The 15,943-nt window shown below is 43.4% G+C and overlaps 1 protein-coding gene across 20 annotated transcripts in view; it reads right to left on the bottom strand.

The window, feature by feature from the left end:
- FBRSL1 (fibrosin like 1) overlaps positions 1 to 15,943 on the bottom strand; it is a 495,033-nt gene that overhangs the window by 254,542 nt on the left and 224,548 nt on the right. For 17 of the 20 annotated variants that reach the window (XM_074554517.1, XM_074554525.1, XM_074554511.1 and 14 more), the window contains one exon: positions 13,508 to 13,543. The exons of the other annotated variants lie outside the window; for them this stretch is intronic. In XM_074554517.1, the coding sequence (XP_074410618.1) occupies positions 13,508 to 13,543 (36 nt within the window). The remainder of the gene's footprint in view (positions 1 to 13,507; positions 13,544 to 15,943) is intronic. 20 annotated transcript variants of the gene reach the window in all.

The raw sequence follows: 15,943 nt of genomic DNA, 5'->3' as shown, positions 1-15,943 counted from the left end.
ACATCCTTCAGATAAAACCATTATCTTTACATCATTCATTGGCCTTTATACAAATAAAGTCACTGAACTAAAGCACTGCTGCAGAATCAATTTCTTTTGGTGTTGATAATGAAGGCTTTGGCTTTTATTTCCCACATAAATGTGTACTTTATTTCCAGGAAGGAAGGAAGGAAAAAAAGAAAGGAAAGGAACAAAAAGGAAGGGCCTTTCTTCTCAGTAGCCATTGTAATTTCCTTGCAATATCTACTAATTCTTACCCTTCCTTCTCACATGTGACCAGATATATGTATCTGTGAGAACAGCCCATTTAGTTCCCTCCCTGCAAATGCTCTAAATAGGATCCATGAATAGGATTCATATAATGAAGCTGATTCTGGCATGCCTGAAAAAGTTCTACTTGTTAAGAAAAATATTTGAAGAATGATGTACTGTGAGAAGTAGCATTGTTTGTGAGTTCTGAAATGCAAATATGCAAATACAGACATAATATATTTTTTAAATAAACAAAGTCTTAAATAGGTGCCCAAAATTAATGCAGCCAAGCTTGAGAAATAGATGTAGATATGAAAGTCATAATTATCCAGCAGTAGGACTAATCCAAAGAGATTAGCTGGAAACAGAAAAAGAACGAAAACAAGGGAAGTGATAAACACATGAGACGCAGCATTTGGTTTCAAAGTGGGCCAGGTGGCTTCCTTGGCACTCTGGCAGCAAGGAATTCTTCAGACTCTCAGCACATTCCAAGGGCAGAGAGGCTGCCTGCCCCAGCCCATTGGGTGGGCACAGGTTCAGGGATCATTCTCCCTATCCTTTAAAAGCAGTGGGATTGGAATGCAACCACAGAGACCTTCATACCATCCTGCTGCCTTGCGAATCTGGGCAACAAGTCATGCCTCTCCAGGCTGCAAGCTAATCTGATATTCTAGTTCCAGTCAGCACACCATCTCCAGGAGAGCAAGACTCCTGGAGCAGGGATATGAGCAGTGAGGAGTACTTGGAGAGAGCCACCAGGGCCAAGGGAAATGCCAAGGAGCATTTGGTTCTGCAGCTTCACAGAGGCACGGCCTGCTGTCACCAGAGCTGGTGACTCCTGCTCTGTCTAATGCCACTGCCTTGCCCTCTGAGGTTCAGCTTATGCTCCACACCATCCCATCCCTTGGAACCCACTCTGGGGGCAATTTCAGATACTGTCAGTCCCTGTTGCTCCCAGCCTATATAAACTGGAAAGGACCCTGATCTGATATTATCCAACACAAAGGGCTGAGAAGAAGAGAAAAAAGGGGGAAGGAAAAAAAAAAGAATAAAATAGTTCAGTTTGTGAACCACATGTTTCAAGAACATCCCCCAGGTGCTCTCCACCCCCCAGCCTTCAAACAGGCATTTCTGCTGCAGCAATGAGCTTCACAAGGTCTGGTGTTCTAGGAAGGACAGTGGTTTAGCCACCTCCTCAGTGTTCTGCACAACAATTAGTAGGAGGTTCACTGTTATACATCAAAGATGCAGTCTGGCTGTGGATAATTTTTCACAGAACTCTTAAAAGTGGTGAGTTAAAAGCATTTATCAGAAAAACCAGTGTAACAACAACAAAACCTGCAAAAAATAAAACAGAAGAAACCAACCACTCAGGCACACACACAAGCTTCCAGACATTTAATTACAAAATAAATGCATATGACAGACATCAACAAGCCTACAGGAAGATTCCTGCTTCAGTATTCAATGCAGCCTCAATAAATATTTCAAGGTTTCAAATGGATGCTTTGCAATAGCACAGTTTCCATTTGCACAAGTGCCAGAAGGAAGAATTCAAAACAGGCTTAAAGCAAAACCAGAGTATTTTCCTGTAAAACTTTAATTGGGAAACTGACACTATATAATCTGTACATCATTGCCTTCGAGCTGTTGTTAAAAAATTAAAGCTGTATCAAAAGAACTGCTTTGTTAAATTAACATGTTATGCATACCAGACATAATCTGCAGCAGGAAAGGAAATAGCTTTGAGTCCAAAATGCACTGATTGCTGTGGCTGTCGTTGACAGAGGCTGAGCCAAACAACGTCAGCAGACTAAAGCATCTCTCATGCCTCCTGTACGGACACATGCCCTTACAAACACCCAGCCTTGATTTCAAAACCTGGACAAAAGCAGAGTTTCATCATGGCGGCTGTTACAGCTACAGATCACACAATGTATTGTGTGAATTCAGTGTGAAGTTTTGAGATGTGCAGCTATGGGGTGAGGCTGTGCTGATGGAGCCTGGCTGCCAAGCCCACTTTTACTTTAATTCCAAGGCCAGCAGTGAGGAAAGGGCTGGAATGCCCAGGGCTGCTGTGAGGGGCATGAGGGCTCTGGACCAGCCATGGGAGCCTCTCTCCCATGGAAAAAGACATTCCAGCCCCTTGCTCCAGCAGGAGGCAATGCCTTACCCACGCTTACTCAGCAGCTGCACAGCCACTACCAGGACAGGCACCTGCAGCATGGGGAGCTGGGCTGCAAGCTGTGGCGTGAGACAGAAGATGAAGGGCTTGGTTTAAAGAGAGGGGTGATCAGACAGGGACTTGGGACAAGCAGCTCCTTGTATTTTAGGCACAAGACCAAAAAAATTAGGTGGATCTTCTGAACTAACTCACCTATTTCAATAAATACTCAGCAAAACACTCTCCTATCTACACACCTGAGTACCACTACCCCATTTTAAGGCTAGAGACACTCAGGCACTGAAGCTCAGAGGAACCCGCCCAAGGCTCTTTGAAAGTACTAATTTAAAATCTCATTTACTTAAGGTTTCTCTCTGAAATCCATTCTGATGCTAAAGTCTGCTAAGCAAATAAATGCCAAAAACAAACCAAGTGCCTTAAGTCATCCCAGGATATGACCACCTTCTCTGTTTAACCTTTGCAAGCCCTTGTCACAATCACCATCACTTTGGCTTCAGATCAATCCGGGCTCATCAAACAGGCTACACTTTGAAAAGTGATTCATCACTTTGCATGCCCAAACTCCTGACAACATGACAGACTCAAGGAGGCCAAGTTTTCTAAAAATACAGAGCACGCTTCCTCAGAAAAGCCCGGTTCTCTCACATGTTTCAAGTTGTTCACCTCTGAATTTGAAGTGCCAAAGTAATTCTGGAAGATCTGCACGATAATGTTTCCTCAGTAAGAATTTACAGCTCTGCACACCACAGGCTGTACTTCACTCTGTGCACTGCGAGTCTGAGGCAGTGCTGTGGTCTGCAGTGGTAAAGGCGGGTTAACAGTTTTGAGGCTTTCAAGATAAGCAAAATTTCCCTTGACGTTGTAAACTCTTCAGGTGGTTAGAGACAACAGTTTCTGCTTTTTTGATGTCTTCTCAGAAAAGAGCTCACATAATTTTATCAGTTTCTGGGGTGACCATCAGATAACCAAGCTATTCCTGCCGGAACCACTCAATGCATCTCCCCCTTCCTGTCACTGGCAATCCACAAGACAACCAGGGGATTCGAGCTAACCACAGGGCTCACAACTTAACTGATTAAGTAGGTGGGAACTGATGCCAGCTCAGCTCAAAGTGTCTGTCTCTGCTAACCAGAAGCCAGCCGCAAGCTGTGGAGGGGAATGACCACAGATAACACACTGATACTGAAACCGTTTGGTGAAGCTGCAGCTTCCTGCTCGAGTGCTCTCGCAATCTCTTCGAAATGAATCTTCAGCAGGAAACTGGCTTCAGTTAAATGGGCTGTTTGGGTCCTCGTGCGGCGTCTATTGCTGCCTCTTGTTTTCAAGGGACCATTTATTATTCTCTCCTGCCCTCTTCCCCAGCTTTCTAGAAACGAACTGAATTAGGGCTCCTCAGAGATCAAGTCTTTAGAGGAAAGGAACGATATTTAGGCAAGGGCCGTGAGCACCCTGCACCGGTTACAGATCAGTGCCTGCCAGCTATACAGCCTCTGTAGCCTCGGGCATCTCCACTGTGACATCCTAATCTTCCTGACTAGAGCTCTTTTTCTCTTAAACCAGGATGCTACTAGATGCTATTAAGCAGCTTTGGAAGAGACATATATACATGGGGAAAATGTCTTCTGTGAACTGGTTTGATCTAACTTTAGTCACTAGTCTTACAACCTTGCTTGTGTCAACACCTGCTCATATTTTGCTATGAGGAATGGTTGCAGAGAATGTCTTTTAGACAAGTGATTTTTGAGATCAAATTTTGAATCTCTGGTTCATTACAAGTATCCCACTAAGTCTAGCTTCTGAGCTGTTATATGCTGCTGCTACCCTGCAGGTGATGGCAGAATTTCATCAATCCAGTGAAACACATATATGCTTTACCCAACTCAAATGCAACACTTTTTTCCTTTGGTGATTACCAACTGGTCTGAGAATGCTGCTGCACAAGTTCAAAGCACACACTACACAGTCTGTACCATCCCTCATCTACAGCACTCTAATTGCTACAGGATGTCCAAAAATTGTCCTGCTTTGATTAGCTGATTTCAAGGGCAGCATGAACCATTTCAACCCCATGTCCAGAAAACCCAAGAACCACACATGACAGATTCTTAATGAACTCCAAAATTTCTTATTGTTTACAGATAACAAAGTACCAGTCTAAAAAATCTGAACTGAGGTTTGCAAGTACCCAGCAGCTACATCTAACATCTTCCCAAAAACTGCCAGTGTCCTGAGGCTTTCTGGTGAACACATGTGGTGAATTAATCAGACAAGAAAATTTCTCAGGATACTACTACACATCTAGGCTGTAAGTGTTCAGGCACACAAAGTCTTATCCATCATATAGCACAGAGATGAAATACAGACAGTAAAGGTATGAATCAGACCACATTCCTGTAGAAATCACTGCAGCCATGTCCACAGTGATGTAACTGTATGCCAATTTTCCATCATTCTGGTTGCAAACTTCTAAATATTCACAAATATTCACAGAAGCACAGCACCTGGAAAGTATCTATAAATAAAGCAGTTAATTCCATTAAAATCTAGATGTGACACGACTTGAGTGTGCAACTCAGCAGCACTGTGTAAGAATCGCTAGTGCTTGCTGGATTTTTTATTATATTTTTGAAACACATACTAACTCCATAATCAAAAGCAATTTTGAGCACAAAACTGACCTCAAGGTCACAAGACTCTATGGCAGCCTGTTCCCTTTCATTGGAAGTACATTGTACAGCCAGGACGACAGCACATCCACACCGGATGGGCCACAGGCTAATTAAAAAGCAGCTTTGGTGGTTGTATCTGTTCCTAGAGCAGGTTAGTAAACCAAACTTTATAACAAGCAATGAAACTGAAGGTGCTACAGAAGCAGACAATTCCCACAAAAACAAAGCAGAGCTCAGAGTGATGAACAATTGTTTTACTCAACCTCAAGGCCTTTGAGTTTCTGACCTGTGACGAGCTGAGGAAAGAGAGAACAGCTACAATCACCTGAAAACTATGCTGAAACACAAGGTATTCTGAACTGGAACTCAAATATTTCTTAATTTAACACAAATTTTAGATACAGCAGTACTTGAATTTCAGAATTAAACCATTGCCTCCCTGAAGGTATTTAATAAAACAAAGAGACAGGGAACAAGCAGAGAGTATTTGGCTGTACCACTCACCAAATGGTATTGCAAAGACCTCTCACCCCAGTGAGAGGTGATTCCCAGCTCACACCCAAGTTTCCATGGATTCATTGACATTTCTGCCCTTGCCCTACATTCCCTGGCTTTCTAGAACTGCAGTTGGTCCTTTTGCATCATATAGGAAGGCTCTTACAGTTTTCATTTGTTATCAAAAAGAGAAAGGACACCTTCTAAAATGTGACCAGCAGGTCATGGTGACTGAGGTTTGTGTTGACCATGAGTAGCTGTGATGCTGAAGTGCTGAGACAGCAGGAAGTGAAAACACTGACCCTATGTAGAAAACATCTCACAGAGTTTCCATTTGAATGCTCCTCTTCCAGCCATGCAAACACTGCAGATCAGAAAGTTGCCCTGCACGAATTGTTCTGCAGTTGCAGCAGGAGCTGAACAGTTCCTGGAAAGGCAGCCCAGAACCCCAGGCTGCTGCCTGAGCCACCTGCACAGGGGCAGCAGCACGGAGCCCCTCTGTTCTATCACCCCACAAGGGATGGAGCAGAGCTGCCTTCCCACTGCACAGCAACCACATGGCCCAGTATATTCACATTTTAGCAGCCAGCTCGATCGCATCCAGGCTGAAACACGAAGTGAGGAGAGAAACCTCAGCCTACGGCAGATTTCCACCCATTTGCAGCTTTCACAGCAGAGCCCCCACACCTTCAGCATGTTATCAAAAGTTTTCCTTGGTGTGAGAGCTGACTTAGGGTTGCATCTGTTGTTTTGCTAAATTAAAGTTGCATTTTTGCCTTCTGTTAGGACAGGAAAGAAACTAAGGATCTCTCTCGCCTATAATAACAAATCCCAATTAAAAAAAAAAGGTGACAAGGAAGAAATACAAGTGATGAAAGTGAGTAAAACCCACCAACCTACAGGAACCCTTCCTACTCTCTGGGTGAGCAGTGACTAGTTTTACCATCACCCAAAGAACTTACTCTCCCTAGACTATTTTATTTCAATATAGTTTAACATAGGGAAAACCATTTTGGGACTGATAAGCAATCAGGGTATTCCACTGAGCTGTACAATTAAATATTTATGATGCTTCAAGATGACAGGCAGTGTTCTCTAATGCCAATAACACCCACAAAGTTGATGCAATTGATCCCTTTTTCTTGATCTCTCTTGTTCACCAACTATCAAGGCCAACAAAACATGCTCATCTACAATTGCATTTTGCAGTGGCACTATTATTTCCTCTGCTACTCCCCTTACGTGACATGGTTTTGGGTGCAGTGAAATATGAGACAAAACAAGAGAGTGTGAACCCTTTTTCCACCCACCCCCGTGAGTTTCCTCTGAGGAACCCACAAAGGCACCCAGCACAACAAGCACCAGTGCATGGGCAGCCCTCAGAAATGGACTATTTTAACCCTCTCTGTAATTATGAAACACCAGAAGTGCCCATTCTGACTGCACAAGACTACCAGAGAATTAAACAAAAATCAAAAGCAAATCCCCCAAGAGGCCCCATACTTAACCCCTGCTCACTGTGGTAGTTAGGTAAGGAGCCCTGATCCTAATCAGCTGTCTGCTTTAATCATTTTTTGTTGGCTTTGGTAAAGGGAAAAGAAAGAGAGTTAAAACAAGGCAAGAGATTCTAAGAAAAGAGAGTCATGAGAGCAAACAACAATGTGAAAACAGCTGAGACAGACAAGCAAATACCCTGCCCTGCTACACAAAGAAAACTCCAGCACGTATATGGCACAACTGCTTCAGGACAGTCTTAATCAAAAAGGTCCAGAAATAAAGACCAGATATTCTCAAAATCCTCTGCCTTTCCTCTTCAGCAGGATGTAATCCTTTCCAGGCTGGTGAATTCAAGATGGATTTAGGACAAGTTTCCATTTTAGCGTGCAAGGCCGGTGACAGCAAGGTTATCCCAGCCCAAAAGCCAGGGAGCACTGGGAATTTCGGGGGATGCGTCTGCTTAACAATAGCGCCTTTCTAGTCAGATTAGAGCTCCGCTCCCCCCGGTGCCCCGGGCCGAGGGCAGCGGCAGGGAGATTAAAAACACGGGCAAAAATCACACACAAGTCATATGTGCTGTCCCTCGAGGGGCTCATGGTGTCAGCTGGCCGTGCCTCCTGCAGCTGGGGGGTTTATGGAAATGGGGATCAGCCCGTCCCGCTCCGGCCACAGGGACAAAGGGGCAGCCCTCTGCCAAGGCCACTGCTCAGGCAGGGGGAACTCAGACAGAGAGAGGGCCCTTTGTGCTTGCTTATGGCTGTGGAGATGAGTGAAAATCCATGGGACTTTTCATCCTAATTAAAAGCAGAGGTCATCTAAGAAGAAACAGACTTTCAGAAAAAGGGAACTTCTAAAGGAAAATGTGTTGTAAGGAAGTTCATGGACTTCAATATTTGTAAAGCTGAAGTATGTAGTTTATTTATGTTTGTACTTCTGCTTAAGCTTTTCATGGGACGTTTCAAAAACCCTCAAAAGAGCTCCCACGGATCTGGAATAATATGTGTACTAATTACTCAGCTCAATTTGAGCTCATGGCTTATGGGACAGTCCCTGGAGCCAAGGGTCCAGCTCCTCAGCTGGCTTACAGCAACCTGGCTCCATCCCACACAGCACTAAGAGCAAACAAAACTCTGTTTATTCAGTGACCTCAGCCTGTCCAGGTGAATTCAAGCATGGGGATAATTTTTGTGAAGTGAGGCTATTTAGGAACATGGGAAAAGAAAACCAGCAGAAGTTAAATGCTTTGGACTGATACCCATCATTTTATTCCTAGCTCTCTGTAAAACTCCTGGTATCTTACAGGGAAAACTTCTTTCAAAATACTTTATGCTTCTATTCCATATTATTATTTTTCTATCTTTTTAAATCCTTTGTGCTGTCATTGCATGTGCAGGCCACACTACTTTTTAATAGTTCCTTTTTCCTTTCTCTGTCTTCAAAGAAGACAGAGTATTGTTCCACCTGAAGGGGACTGATCTGCCATTCTTTTTCTTGTGCAGAAGAAAAAGACAATTAGAGTCCCTCTCTTATGCTTGGCATCATGGCAAAAGGAGATTGATTGATACTTATTTTGGAATTAATACTCCTTTATTCATAGATCTTGTCCAGAAAGTCTTGCTCACATTGCCAGCCCACAGGCACACTGTTATAGGAAATACGTATTAAATTCAGTTTTATCGTTTACCTTTGGCTCCAGCTCAAGGAGTTTTAGAGTCATAACAAGAGCCCTGTTTCCAATATTGATTTTTGGCACAGAAAAATGCTAATTTATCAGAGGTCCTAAACTACAATGAATTTTCCAGCCCAGCCAAGAAACTTTACCCACCTAGAGAAGATATTTTTCATTAGTGTGTGACAGAGCAGCAGGTGGAAAAACCCTGTTTGTCACAATTCCAATGTGCCTCTGGTAACCGAGTGTGCTTCCACACCATGAGGGAAGCACGCTCAGGAATTCCCAAACAGAAGTATGACATGCTTCATTGCAATAATTTTTTTATCTTTATGGAGAAATTTATCCTTCTCAGGACATCAGTTTTGCCTTGGCCATCTCAAAGATGTCAAGGTATACAATCATCCTAGGGATCCATGAGGGAAATGGTACTGACTCAAGGTCTGTACAGAAAAAATGCTGCTCAAGGTACTTTTCCAAGTGATAATTTGGTTCCAACCTAACAGCACAAGGGCATCCTGGAAGCACAGAGTGGATTGGGGTGAGATCTTCAGTGAGCCCCTGTAACCACTACACCAAAGGCACAAAGCTGCCCATGCTCACACCAAGGATTTCTGGCCTGAGAGCAGCCTCCTTAGCAGGCACCATCTGCTTCAGGGTTTCACAGACCTGCACTGAGCTGGCACAAAACTGAGAGACGCCATGGAAAGAGCTTTACAGGGGATATAAACCTGCAGAGCCAACAGTTCCTCTGCTGATGATTTTCCAACACTTTGCAGCCATTTGTACCTGTCCTCCCTCCTACTGAGGTGGGCACTATCTCTGTGCTGCAAACCAGGAGAATGCAGCTCAGAACTGGCTGTCCCAGCATGGGCACGAGCCAAAGAGATCTGACAGGGGCAGGGTGGTTGTGGGCAGCTCTGTTGGGCAACAGCCCCACTGTACAGCAGCACTGAGCACACAGCACAGGAGAGGAGTCCTGCATGGCTGTAAAGATCTTTGCCAGCAAAGATCCAAACTGGCTGGAAAGTTCAACAGTGAACAAGTTCAAAAATGAACAAGATCATTTGAGAGAACACCAGGAAGGGGCAGACTGGGGTCCAGGCAGACAGTGCAGGGGGCTCAGGGTGCTGAAAGCCCACCCAGTCCTCTCCTGAGTCACCTCAGGTTCAGCTTCACCCAGGAGATAACTGTTCTCATGCTACATCACCAAGCAGGAGGAATGAAGGTTGCAGATAGCACTGAGTGACTCTGGATGGCCCAAGGGTCTCTGCAAGCCTTATGGTGTTCTGCACATTTCTCTCTATCCACGAGCTCCAGCCTGAGTTATCTGAGACACTGGTTTCCTGCGCTCAACAAGGAAGATGTAAAATCAACAGAATTTGATCAGCTGCCAGGGATTTGACTAGGCTACAAAGACTTTGATATTCTACAGAAGCTCAGAATAAAAATCAGCTGCTGCTGTAGCCAAGAGTATGTTACTGTTTTTATTAAAAAAAAAAAAACCCTTTCAAGAACAAATAAAACCAAACAAAGACGTCTCATCCTCCTGTACTTTTGTTCCAAGGCACACTCAGACAGGTTGGCTCACTGGCTATCCATTTGCCATATGCTTTCAAGTTTATTCTTTCATTCACTCCCATATTTTACCCCCTTCCAGTTCAGAAGACGAACAGCTGCACAGATGCTCTATAAATAAACTACATAATTTATTGGAAGAGGTTTTTTGTTTATTTTTTTAAGCTACCACATATTCCCCAGCTCTATCCTTTTCCATCCTCTCTACAAAACTGAGTCAAATTCAGCTGCAGCTTGGGTTTGTCTCTACAGTGTGCTCAACCTCATAAACAACTGCAACTTTTTAGCCATTAATAACAAACTGTATGTATTATCTTATATTCATTGTAACTACTTTATAACTATGTTTAGTTCTAAGTTAACTACCAGAAAAAAACTTGACAAACATCCACAGGGCGGATATGTACCAGTGATGTATAGAAACCTCAACTAGTTCTAACTCTGATTCTCTGTGTACTTTTTAACAAATCAGTGCATTTTCAGGTAGACAGGCCTCTCATCCTGTAACCAAAAAGAGAATCTGTTTTGTCTGCTCAGAAGACAGACAGACCTCTCTGACTAAGATCACTAATCTTGTTTGTGCATGCAGGAAATATGACAAATGGCTGGAGTAGTTTATCACACAAATGTAACCATCAAGTCATAGAGGGAATGAGATATTAACCTCCATAAACAAACTCGTGTTCCATTTCTCAGCACAGCGGAAGTATACATTTAGTGAGATAAGGATATGAAACACATGCTGCTGAGGAGAGAAAGAGCTGCAGCAGCAGCACAGACATAGAAATGTCTTGTCCTGTCCCAGTAAAAGTAAATGCCATTTGAAAATTAATTTTCAGTAATAGTGTTTTAAGAGGTTTTGTCTGTGGTATGTACAGGAGACTCAAACTATGTGCCAAGTCACTGTTACTGCTGGTTTTGAGGCTCAAATTGAATCTAGGTGCAATACTATCAAATAAGTCCTGCTGTGGGGCCAGTGGTCTGGATCTGGTGCTACCTGCAAGAATCAGCTTTCCATGGGAGTTTGGGCCAATGGAAGTGGCAGTCTCTGACTTTTGCTAAATCAAATTAGAGCAGCATCAGAGTCCTGGTGGAAACAAGCCAGCCTCAAGAGCTGGCACATGGTGGGGCAGAAGACAGTTTAACAGGGAAAATGACAATCCATAAAGAAAAGTAATGCCATTTCACACTACTCATGATCTCAAAATACTGCCCTGGCATGCAGAAAGCTCTTACCTCCCTTGAGAAGTTATGGGTTGGCAAAATAAGAGAACCTTGTCCCCACACATGCACAGAGAAGGAGCTAGTAATTTTTTCTCGAAATCATTTCTCTGAGAAACAAAAGTAAATTTCTGAATAGCCAGCAATGGAAGAAAACAGTCCTATGATTTATTGGCCTTGAGACTCTGAGAAGAATTCTTTGGCCTTTTTCCATTACAATTTTGCAACCTATGTTATAGCCACTGGGAAATTGTTTAGCTCCCAAACCAGGCACTCAGTCATAAAATCTGTGAAGATGATTCATTATTATTTATGTGGTGCCATGGGCATGCATGGCATTTTACAGACAAATAGAAGATAAAGCATCTGCCTTTAGAAGCTTAGGTGAATCTGATTCTCCAAGTGTATGGAAAGCAGCACTTAATGGGTCCTAGAGCAAACATTTCTCATTCCTCAATGAATTAAGCAATGATACTCACCTGGGATACTGGAGGATACTCATTAAACATATAACTACTGTCTAAAAATTCATGACATTATTTCAATAAAACTGTGAGAGACTTTTCAAGTCATATGTTATTTTGTAATGGTTTTATGATGTAAATGTACTTAATCTTGTATTATGAGTTTCTGATAATATGCATGATAGCATGGGACAGTGTTGCTATGAAACTTGACCATAAATTCTGCACTGCCTGGCAATTTTTTCTCTTTGTGCAGTGGGTAGAAGCTCAGCAAGCTCCATCACCCTAAACTTACAACACAAATTATTCAAAGTAAATAATTCTGATGATTATAGTAAAAAGAAATATGTTCCAGGCCTCCACATCAACTTCCTGAAGTACATAAAATCCACCCTTGTTCTGGTTCTACAGAGAATGAGCAGCTTTAGCTCTTGGTGTGAAACAGTTTGGGACCACTCACCTAGAAGGCAAAACTTTATCATGGCAGAGGTTGTGAAAACAGCAATTACTGTCAATCAGTGCAGGCAGGAGTTGTTTGCTGGACTGAGACATCCATGTTCGGATTTGCATACACCTTCATCTAGAACCTTTGCACTCCACATGACTTACTGTCGGAACAACCAGGGTATCATATCTCCCCACCATACATTTGTTTTGAGAGTCAGATATAATGTGATTCCAGGAATTTTCATGTTGACTTTGCTAAGCCTCTCACACCCTCTCCTATTTCTGTATTACTCAGTCATGTCTGTGCCTGCCTTTTGGGACAGCTGAGCAGAAAATGTACCCAAAACAAACAAATTAATCCACCTCTATATGAAGAAATGTCATTATTGCACACACAAATAAGGTACATATGAACAGAAAAGGACAATTAAACATGTCTGGTACATTGCATACACAGGCAGACCTGTCCCGACCCTGTAACACCACTCTCAGACATTGTGGCACTCCTGTGAAGGAAACATCAGCAACACCCTCCCCTGAAAACAAGCGAGCTTGTTTTGTAACTCAGAGGCTTGTAAATAAGAGAATATTGACTTTCTTGTTGTTTACAATGGTGAGGGCTGCAATTCTTTGTAAAATGGGAATAATCGTGTATTTGATTCTTGTATTAATACACAAATGAAAACATGGATGGGGGAGGGAGGAGAGAAGGGAATCATCTCCTTCTGGTGTTGAAAACTCTCTCCACTCAGGTCTTGTAATTCTCCAGAGGTGACTATCTAGCTGCAATACACTATCAACTGACCAAAAAATCCCCTCCCTATAAGTACAATATTAAATTAAGAAGCCCCGAGGCTCTTAATGCACTCCCACATGTCAGGGCTGTCCCCTGCCAGGTGCATGACAGCCCTGTGCTCTCACCCTGTTTCTGTTCTGCATTTCTTCCATGCCAGTGGCTGTGCAATAGGGAGTGTAAACCTCTGCAATCAACATCAACAGAAGTGAAAGAATTAGCTGTAAAATGACTTACGGAGTAGCCTCTTCCTGAAAGCGATTGAGCAGAACTCTGTGGGAGGAAACAATATGCCACAGTAAGTAATGCAAGAGATTCTGTGTAATGTAAGATAAGAATCATTTTGCTATTCCCTCCCCCAGCCCAGTATTCCTTAGGGGAAAACTCCACAACCTCAAATGAACTCCTGCTACTCTGTGTGCTGCCACAGGGGTAACAGGCAGAGAGCACTTCCAGGTGAGGGCTCTGGGGCTATTTCAGGCAGGGTTTCATAAGCCAGAGCAGGGCTTCAACAGCTCCTCCTGACCAAGGTAAAGCTCTCAGCGTGGGATACATCTTCAGAGCAGCAGAACACACACTTTGAGCCATCCCTCTCTTCAGGACACGCCGGCGCCTCCCTGGGAACAGCACGCACATGAGAAGATGCTCTCCAGAACCAGGCTGGCACATTTTGCCTCATCGACTCCAACTCTCAATCATGTAACCAAATATCCCACTTTCCATTCCCCTCCATGAATCTGTGAGCCTCCAGCCTTCACTGCTGCAGCATTACCATATGACAACTCTATCTGAAATAACAATAGCAGCAAAGCACTAATTTATCATCTCTCAGAGCTTTAATAAGCACTCTGTCCCTTTTGAATAAGTTAAATTACATTGTTTACTCCTGCTCTTCATTTCAGCTCCTCCTGCTCCTTTCTCTACCACATCCTTACCTCTTTCACATGCTGCCAAATCATTTGGTTCTTTTCCTTCTCATTACACCAGCTCCAGTCACTTGGATCCCTTTCCTCACTCTACAACCAAAGACTGTCAAGCTGCTGGGTTTTTGCTGGCAGTGGCTTTCTCCAAGCAGCTAAATGAATTCCACCTCTAGCTCCAGCTGCTGCTATATGCCTTCTTTTCGGAAATTAAAAAGGAGCCAGGAACACACGACACCACATAACCCAGCAAGTACTCTGCAGGCCAATTTCCAAGTGTGATTTATAATCATGATGCCCTCACTACATGATTTTATTAAACAAGATCCAGGGAGTCTTAGCAGTCCTGTTTCTAAGACTGATGTTCTAGTGGGTACCAAAAATACCGAATTGTTGCAGGCTGATGGTGAGGATTATTTTGTCTTTTTGCAGCAGTGCCAGAAGTTATCACGTTACTAAATCAGCACAGCACAATACCCCAAAGAGATTGATGCAAACTGATTGCAAATACTTGTAATTTTTCACCAGCAAGATAACAGTCCCTTTGTACTAGCAGTTTGAAAGCCTTTTGATCAGAGGATACCTAGATATACACAGGAAACCTTTTCCAGACTCCTGCTCTCAGTGGAACACACAATTGTCTTCTTGCTCTGCCCATGCCAGCTCCGTGCCACTGTCTGTGCCTCTGACACCAGACAGGCAATTCTCCAGCCATGTGCCCATGGAGAAAAGCTCCCAAAGCCAAGAAGAGACAAGAACAAAGTCCTACAATTATGTGGGTGTGGGAGGAGGGCTCCCTGTTAACCCTCTCAGTGCCACACAGAAGGAAAGATGTGACCCAGCTCTTACACACAGGTCTGCAGCCAAGGAGTGCCTGGGTGCCAGTCCCCAGCCCTGGCATGCTACACCTGCACCTCTGTGCTGCTGGGAAGGGACAGCTCCCACAGGGGAGCCTGAGGCACCGACAATACTGATAACCAGCATCTGAGTTCCCACCTTCTGCATGCTGAACACAGATTGGGCCACCGCCTTCAAACATCACAAAAAAATGGGATTTATTCATAAACCTCCTAAATATAAACTGCCCAGAAATAAAGCTACAGACCAGTGAAATGAAGAGCAGTGGCATTTAATTCTATTTTTGAGAAGCTATGATAAACTTACTCCTCTCTCTACGTACTCTATACCCCAAAGTACTCATGGAATTCAGCCTTGTATAGAAAAAAAGGTTAATAACAATATCCTGCTATCTACATAAGTATGCCAAACAGCTGAACACAATTATGTGTTCCAACACTTTGGAGAGCTTGACCAGGCAGTTCACCTAAAGTAAACACAGAAATGATGTGGAGGCAAATTACCTGCTTGGAAAGGCGGGAGGAGGAAAGGAAAAAGGGTGGAAAGTTCTCACTCCAGCCCTCCATCAACTGAGATTTAACCAAGAATGACAAGGTCTAACAAATTGGAAATAATAACCAAAAACAGAAACAAGAGGTTTCATTAGCAGCTTCTCTCTAGGGGAACAGCCTCAGAGCATTTTCACTTTCACAGTTATTTTCCATCTTTGAGCTTTGTGCAAATGCAAAATGTTTTCCTGGGATGGAGCAGACTCTTGGGCAACAAACTCAAGCACACTAACAACAGACCTGCTTTTCTTAAGACAACTTTCAGGCATCCCAAGCTGTCCAAGAACCCCAGGAATCTGCAGACCATTGATTTAAAACCACGGAGTAGAAAACAATAAAACCAGTTG

This window comes from Zonotrichia albicollis, chromosome 18 (assembly GCF_047830755.1).
Source record: "Zonotrichia albicollis isolate bZonAlb1 chromosome 18, bZonAlb1.hap1, whole genome shotgun sequence".
NCBI lineage: Eukaryota > Metazoa > Chordata > Aves > Passeriformes > Passerellidae > Zonotrichia > Zonotrichia albicollis.
This window is presented reverse-complemented; position numbering and strand designations above follow the sequence as displayed.